The sequence below is a fragment of the Tauraco erythrolophus genome, chromosome 13, assembly GCF_009769465.1.
Source record: "Tauraco erythrolophus isolate bTauEry1 chromosome 13, bTauEry1.pri, whole genome shotgun sequence".
NCBI classification, from domain to species: domain Eukaryota; kingdom Metazoa; phylum Chordata; class Aves; order Musophagiformes; family Musophagidae; genus Tauraco; species Tauraco erythrolophus.
Window position 1 is genome coordinate 21,910,035 of NC_141477.1, and position 8,345 is coordinate 21,918,379.

General features: G+C 59.2%; 1 protein-coding gene across 1 annotated transcript; it reads left to right on the forward strand.

The window, feature by feature from the left end:
* The first annotated feature begins 2,096 nt into the window (after nt 1-2,096).
* LOC104378375 (actin-binding protein WASF3-like) lies at nt 2,097-6,177 on the forward strand. Its single transcript, XM_086619783.1, is given in 13 exon segments — nt 2,097-2,229; nt 2,701-2,775; nt 2,778-2,834; nt 2,972-3,125; nt 3,422-3,539; nt 3,733-3,805; nt 3,808-3,907; nt 4,292-4,558; nt 4,990-5,167; nt 5,169-5,217; nt 5,220-5,285; nt 5,288-5,371; nt 6,020-6,177. Coding segments are annotated over 13 exon segments (1,512 nt in total).
* The last annotated feature ends 2,168 nt before the right edge of the window (nt 6,178-8,345 follow it).

Consider the following 8,345-nt stretch of genomic DNA (forward strand, 5'->3'; position numbering starts at 1 on the left):
CCTGGGGCAGGAGATGCTCACAGAGGTGAGGTCCAGCAGGGCACAGCCAGGAGCAGGGCTGGGAACCAGCAGCATCCTTCAGGGCAGGACTAGCCCCTCACCCCAGCTGAGCTTAAATAACCTCCTGGGCCCGTGGGTGGAGGTGTGAGTCCCAGGTGAGGCTGCTCAGGGCCATCAAGGGCTGGTAGTGCCCATGGGAAATGAAGTTGGTGTCTGCAGGGTCACCTGTAGCCCATCCCCACCCAAAGCGTTTCGGTCCCTGAGTCAAGCCAGGCCTTGAGATTGCGGGTTTTAGGTCAGAAGTCGGGTTTTTCAGCCCCAAAGTTGGAGGTTTGGTGCCACTGGAGTGCGGGGGATGCTGTTACAGCGGGTTCAGATGGCACGTGTCAGTGGAGAGGGTGGCAGGGCTTTCTGATCACTGGGTTCCCGGTAGCAACTGTTAACTGGGGAGGTTAAAAAGCAGCTTCTCCCATGGCTCGGCCGGAGCTGCCTGTCCCAGCTGCTGCCTAGCCTAAACCTAAACCTGTGTGCCAGGCTCCTCCTTGGCTTCTGCTGCCCTTGTCCTCCTCTGCTGCAAGCTCTGAGTCTCAGTAGGGCTTTCTGGGGGGAGATGAAAGGCGTTTTTCTTCTCCAGGGGGGCTCTCCCATGGCACGGGCTCAAACCATTATCAGACCCACGTACCCACCTTCTGCCCGTCTTTTCAGACCTCAAATCCTTGTTTTTCTCTTCCCCTCTGGGGTCCCTGCAGGGGACGGAGGCACCGGTGGCCCCAATTCCTGCTGGGCCCCCGTGCGCGGGGACGTAAAGCCCCGGGTGCCGGTGGCCGCATCCCAGGCGGATGCTGAGAATGGCTCTTTGTTCCCCATTTCTAATTACTGGGCCCGAGCAGCTCGTTAGCCGCTCTGCCCCGTGCCCCTGTCCCTGCAGCCACTGCTCGGGGGGGGGAGCCCCCACGGGACGTGCCGGGACTCAGCCTCTGAGTGCAGATTTTGGGGTGACACATAAAACTGGCTCCAAGCGAGCTTGGGGCGAAGCTGCCGGCATTGCTCTCTCTTCGCCCACTCGGGGGGCGTCGGGGGGGTGCCAAGAAAGAGGGGCTGTACTTGGCTGGAGCAGATGCCCAGCAGCAGATACCCAGAGCCTCCCCGGCAAACTCCATCACGGTTTTCTCAGCCGAAAAATAAGCAGCTGGCAGAAGCCTCTTGGTTGTTTCGGAAGCCAGGGACAGTCCAGCCCCGCCATCCGTGCGCGGTGGCTTTGGGAAGCTCTGCTCGGAGCCCCGAGCATCCCACGACCCTAAGGAGGGTTCAGGGTTGGGGTCCTTCCCACGGCACCCCGATTGCCCCCGGGTGGAACGGAGCCCTGTGCCCCGCGTTACGTACGGATCCGGGAGCACAATCAGCCCTTTGGGAAGCTCGATATGAATGATTTAGGAACAATTTTTGGGTTCTTTCCTGGAGGGAGCTTGCATTGCATTTGAAAACTGCGGGGGGGCTGGTGGGGGGCTGGGAGTGCAGGCTGGGCGCTATCAATGGGAAACTGTTCTGGCCGGCGCTGCCGGGGCCAAAAAATGTGAACTCTGCAGATTTCTGGCTCCGTTCACGGTCGGAGTCGCTGGCTCCGTTGTCGCTGCCCGGCTGCTCCGCGCCCGCTCTGAACGGTGCCTCTCGGAAGCTGGTTTTCCTTCGCTGCCAAAGCAGAGCGGGGTTTTGGGAAAGATGGGGGTGGAAGGGGGTGCCCGGGATGTGAAATGGGGAGGGATCAGCTCACAGCATTTGGGACCCGGGAAGCCTTTACGCCAGCGGGGTAACCTGCCCCCAGTGCCTGCCCGCACCCCGCTGCGCCCATCCTTCGTCCTTCCTCACCCGTCCTGTGGGTGCCCTTGCTGGGATGGGCATCTCCTGCATGGGAGCACCCTCCTGCCACCGTGCGGGCTGCGTCCTCCGTATCCCAGTGCGGGAAGGATGCGTCCCCTGGGCAGCAAGCGGAGGGAACGGGGAGAAAAAATCGGTAAATGGTGTAAAATGTGTGTTTCCTTTCTTTCTTTTCTTTCTTTCTCCTTCGCCCAGGAGAGGCGTGAGGGCTGACTGGCACCATGCCGCTGGTGAAGAGGAACATCGAGCCCCGGCACCTGTGCCGGGGGGCTCTTCCCGAGGGGGTGACGAGTGAGCTGGAATGTGTCACCAACAGCACGCTGGCTGCCATCATCAAGCAGCTGGGCAGCCTCAGTAAGTCCCAGTGGGGGATGGTGCTGGGGTGGTGGGATGCTGGTGGGACACCATGGTCGCTTGCTCCAGTTCCAATCACGGAGAAACGGGCACTACATGTGAGCCAGGCTGGCTGCAGCCACCCCCAGTTCAGTGGGAATTATCCAGCTGATAAATCCAGGAGGATGCTCCGTTCCAAGCCCAAAGCGGGGACTTGGTGACCTTTTGAAGACCCATTTTCTCCCGTAGCTGGTCTGTGTGGTGGAGGATGACAAACCTTCATGAGCTCCTTGCTTCTCGGCTTGGCTGGAAATAGGAAGGTCAGGTGAAGATTAAAAAAGCCCCAACCCTTTTCATTCTTAGAGCTTTCTGGGAAAGAGAGTCTGTATAAAAGGTCTCACTCCTCGGGCTGCTGCCTGCCCTGGGGCTGGTTTCGGCAGGAGAGGGGAGGACAATAGTGGTGACTTGTTCTGCTGCTGAATATCGCTTCAGGCAGGCACGCGGAGGACATCTTCGGCGAGCTGTTCAATGAAGCCAACAGCTTCTACATGCGGATGAACTCGCTGCAGGAAGGGTGGACCTGCTGGTCATCAAGGTGACGCAGCTGGACTCCACCGTGGAGGAAGGTGAGGGGCTGGGGCTATTTTGGGTGCTGGCCAGGCACGAGTGGGTGGGGGATGCGTGCTTGGGGCTGAGCACCTGCTGTGCCCGTTTCAGGGGGCTGAGGCCGCCCCTGCATCCCTTCTCCCTCCTGTCCCCCCAGTTTCACTGCAGGACATCAACATGCGGAAAGCCTTCAAGAGCTCCACGGTGCAGAACCAGCAGGTCGTGTCTCGCAACTCCATCCCCAACCCGGTGATGGAGATGTACCAGCGCTGCGACAAGCCTCCCCCACTCAACATCCTCACGCCCTACAGGTAGGGTGGCCGGAGCTTCGCTTCTTGGGGAGACCAAGGAGGTCCTGGGGGGCCCTTTCCTGGAGAGGCATCGGGGGTGCACCCGTTTGCTCCTTGGCGAGGGCTGAGAGGCAGTTTTCTCCGGTTGCTCCACCACCATCCCCGTTGCGTAGGGCGCAAGGTAGTGACCACTGGGTTGGACATCTTCATGGTGGGGCAACAGCTTATGGCCATGATTACTAAACCGTCCTGTGCAAGGGAAGAGAGGGTCTTCTCCTGTGGCTGATAACCCCCTCTCCTCCCTCCCAACCCCCCAGGGATGACAAAAAGGACGGCCTCAAATTCTACACCGACCCCTCCTACTTCTTCAACTTATGGAAGGAGAAGATGTTGCAGGCGACAGAAGATAAGAGAAAGGAGAAGCGCAGGCAGAAGGTAACGGGCAGGTGGGGGACACCAGGAGGGGCTGGAGGGGACCTGGGGGATGGTCCCCTTCCTGGTGCATCCTACATGCTCCCTTCTGCTGTGGTGGGTACATCTCATGGGGCTGGATGATGCTCCCTGGGTACCACTCATAGCCTGGACAAGCTGGGCTGGAGAAGGAGCCGTGGCTTATGTGTGCCCGCAGGAGCAGCGGCTGGTGGAGGATTCCACCCGGGAGGTGAAGAAAGTGAGGAAAGCCCGCAACCGACGCCTGGAGTGGAAATGATGGCGTATGATAAAGAGTTTCGACCCGATAACAGGTTCTCACCATCCCCCTATCACATGGCGTCATCGGAAGGATCACTGTCCCCAGATAATAGGCAGGTTTTACCTCCTACGCCTTAGCTCACCGCCTCGCCTTTGCTTGTCTCTTCTCTCCGCCTTGGGGGGGACGCGCTGCCCACGGCATCGTCAGGGTGATGAGCTGTAAACCCATGGGAGCTTCCTGGGCAGCTGGTGGCCCTCAGGAGCAGCCGTGGCGTTGGGATGAAGTTGGGGCGCTCTCCGTTTAGCAGCTAAGGGAAGAGACTGGTTCAGCTGGGTTGGTGGCCTCCTCCCCTCCGCTCGCTCTCTGCTCTCTTGTTCATCCCTATTTTTGTGGCCATTGTTTGGTTTGTTGTCTCAACCCCCAAATTCCCTCAAACCCACCTCCCCTCGACCCTCCCCGTCCAGGAGTATGACCGTTGGGTTTTCCTGTGCCGTAGGTCTTACGCGTCGGACGCGGCCGACCACTCGTACCCGGCGAGTCCCAACCACCCCGCGCAGCTGCTGGCCCCGGCGTCCCACCTGGCCCCGGCGGAGCACAAGGAGGGGGTGCTGGCTGCCGCCCCCACCCAGGAGCACGTCTACCGCCCGGCACCGGCGGCAGGCAGCCGGCAGAACAGCCTGAACCGCCTCCAGCAGCCCCACGTGCCGCAGCCCCCCGAGGCTATCCTCAACGGGCCGAGACCTCACTTGGTCAAGGATTATGGGTAGGACTTCAGCCTGCGTCTCCGCTCCCAATGGAGAGATGCCCAGGGGAGGCGGGGCTTGGTGGGGGGCTTGCCTGGGACAAGGGGGTTCCCACCTGGTTTGCGGGCTGACAGCGGTGCTGTGGTAGTGGGGAGAGCCCTCCCCTGCGGCCACCATGGTCCAAACTGCTGGTGAGACCCATAACTTCATCCCAGCTAAGGGGACAAGGAGGATGGAGGGGACAATTTTCCCTTGGGACCCTGGCTGCCTTCCCTCCACCATGTGTCCCATAGTCCATCCCACCGGCAGAGACCCCCCAGCCTCCGTGGGGACAGAGCTTGTGCGGGGGTCCAGAGCAAACAAGCCACAGCTCAGCCAGTCGGTGCCTGGGATGGGTGGTGGGTGCCATCATTCTTCATGCCATTGACATGGCTCTGCCCTCCCGTTGCAGCCCGCAGCCTGTGCCGATGGCAGAGTACTTCGTGCCGCCCGCCCCGCCGCCCCCGCCGCCCGTCATCCCCTCCGCGCAGACCGCCTTCGACAGCCCCATCTCGGCTCCCCCAGCTCTTGCCCCTGGCTCCGCCGCACCGCCCTCCTATGCTCCCTCACCACCCCCCGCGCCCCCGGCCCTACTACTCCGCTTCCCCACCACAGGCTGGCCCCATGGGACCCCCGGTGGCACCCCCCCACCACCGCCAGGGCCACCCGCCATCGCCGCCTCGCCGGCGCACTCGGCATCACCGCCGGCCCCGCTGTGGAGCCCCGGAAGCCGCAGATCCCGCTGATGCCCATGAGCGATGCCCGGAGCGACCTGCTGGCAGCCATCCGCAGGGGTGAGTGGTGGGAGTGGCAAGGGACGGGTCCCCAGCGCTGCCACCATGGTGGCAAAATACCTCTTGGCGTAGAGTTGGGTGTGTTGGCTTCGTTGGGTGGCGTTGGCTTGGTTGAGTGGTGTTGGCTTGGTTGAGTGGTGTTGGCTTCGTTGAGTGGAAGATGAGCCCTGAGTGGCCACATGATGCTTGACAATGGTGGTGGCACCCAGGTGGGACCTGGAGAGGGAAAGAAATGTAATGCAGGGGGTTGGATGGAGGTGGGGGAAACCCATCGCCAGAGGTGGGATGAAGCCCCACAGAGATGACTGGTCTCTCATACACATGGCCTCTTTCCGGGCTGTAATGGATGATGTGCTCCAAGGCTTCTCCCATTTCCCCTTCCTGCAAATCTTCAAGTCAACTGGTAGATTTAACTTTCAAGAAGGTTCAACCTCTTCAGGTCAAGTGGAAGCAGAGGAGCTTTATTCTATGATATCGCTTTATAATGTGATTATTATCTTAGCTTTATAATCGACTGCATCCTCTGCAAGGGGGCTGCACCCATCTCATTCCAGCCAATACTACTTTAACTGGGGGGACAGTGGACATTGGGTGCACCCGAGTGCTGGGTACATTGCCCCTAAAGCCCTCCCCCCTTCCCTACCGCAGGAATCCAACTCCGGAAAGTCCAAGAGCAATGGGAACAAGAGGCCAAAAAAGAGCCCGTGGGCAACGACGTGGCGACGATCCTGTCGCGCCGGATCGCGGTGGAGTACAGCGAGTCCGACGACGACTCCGAGCTGGACGATAACGAGTGGTCGGACTGAGGGGCCCTGGGGCTGGGCTGGCGCGGAGCCCCCCGGCTCCGTACCAGGTGTGTATAGGCGCCTTCCCCAACGTCGATGCCAACGAGCACGGGCGGCCCCGCTCGTTCAGGAGCTTTGCTTTTACACCATGTTGAAAACCCTTCGGGCAGCAGCAGCACTGGTAGGACACACCTCGGAGGCAGTGGGACCAGAAATTAGCAGCACTTTCACATTTAATGACTTCCAAAACGCTCTGAAGGCAAGTTAGTAGGATTACTCCAGATTTACACCTGGAGCAAGATCAGAAACTGGCCCCGAGCGTGCTTTGCTAGAGAAGGGAAACCCAGAGGCAGTAGAGCTTTTTCAGCTAGATGTTACACGTGTTAAGGAGAAGCTCCTGGAGAAGAGGCCTGTTTGCACAGCCGGTGTCACCACGGGCACGCAGGGATGGCCACGCACTGGCGTTGGGGACGCTCCGCTCCCTGCCTTTGTAGGACGGGGCAGCTCCAAAGGCTGCGTGTGAGCAGGAGCTTCCTTCCCCGTAGAGCGATGCGGTTGCGTAGGGATGGTCAACGTCATGCTGTCGCTCCTCGGAGAAGACCAAGGCGTTGGTGAGCCCGTTTCCATCCTTAGGACCAGTTTTCTGGGAGAAAAGCAGGAAAAGGGCAGCTGGCAAGGGAGCAGAGTGTCTGGGGAGCTTCCCCAAGCCCAGGTCTCCTCGGCCTTAGCACTACACCATTTCAGTGTTGTTTGACAAGAAATTAGTTAGACAAAACGCTGCTTTTAGGTGAACTCTCGACTCGCACTTTGCAGCCCCACAACCTGCGCCCGTACAACTCAGACTCAGGCACTAACCCACCCCCCCTGATCCTGCCCCATCCATTACCCCACGGATGGGCACTGATGGGGGCCTGGAGAGCTGGGTCCCCACCACACACTGGAAATACCAGTTTGCTCATCAAAATAGAGTGGTTCATCGTAGGCTTTTCATGCGGCTACAGAGGAGGAAGGCAGAGGGAAGGGGTGGGGAACACTGAAAGTATCACTGTTGGGAGTCAGAGCCTGCAGAGAGCTGGGAGAGGTTCCCCTCCAGCAGAAAATGGGCCAGGACTTGCCTAACACAGTGTCCCAAGGTCCTCCCTTGTGTTCCCATGTACCACGAGTCCCTGAAGGGGGGAAAACTGAAGCCCCACATTGCATCTCTGGGGAGCTGAGCTCTGAGCTCACCTCCCTGGTTCTCCCAGTAGCCACGTGCATGATGGCTACTAAAGTAGTGTTTTGACTATCTAGGAGCAACCAGACCTGGCTCAATCCCAGCTTCCGTGTCAGCCTCCCAGGAGGTCAGCAGGGAGGCTCCGAGCCTCCTGTTTCACCAAGTTCCCGCTGCAGGCAGGGAGCAGCGGAGCAATAGGACATGTGGAATAGCTCAACTACAAAACCCAAAGGAACAGGGTTGACCAAAGGAGTCATGGTGTCCTTCAGGCAACCAGGAAATTCCTGATGCTTGGTCCTCCCCAAGAGATCTTGTTTCTGGCGTCAACCCTCTTGAGATGTGGAGAACCAGCTGCAGAAACTTTTTTGGCCAAAGCCTGGTGGGTCTCCTCCCAGGCAGAGAGCCCCTGCATGGGCTTTCCTTGGCAAGGCAGCCGGGGTTCACCTGGAGTGAGTTCAGAAGAAAGGCTTGTAAAAATTCAGAGCAACGTTCAAGAGTCACCTCGTAGTATTTATCGTGGAGTGTTATTAATATAGATGCAATTTTAATACCGTTTGTACGTGAAGAGAAATTGGGTTTATTTGCATAATTTATAGAGTATTAACCCTTTGTGAGGACTAGCAGAGGGCTGCCGGAGCTGCCGGTGTCTGTTATGGTGGTCGAAGGGCTGCAGAGTCCCAGCTCCTCGGCTCTGCCCGAGCCCCACCGGCACGTGAAGGCAGGGAAGGGGCTCTGGGACACGTGGGGCTGGCTCATCCCTCAGGTCTGTGACTGCCCCAGTTCTGGGAAGCTGAGCTGATCCCGGTGGGAACCAGAGAGGAGCCAAGAGCCCCTGAAAGACTGGATCCCTTCTTTTCTTGCACTAGTTGCTTTGTCACATGAAGCTGTGATGGTTCTGGTAGGACTCCATTGGCACGTAGTGGGTCAGGATTGTCCCTGTAGCCTCCTCCTTCCCTGTCACCTCACAGCAACTTTA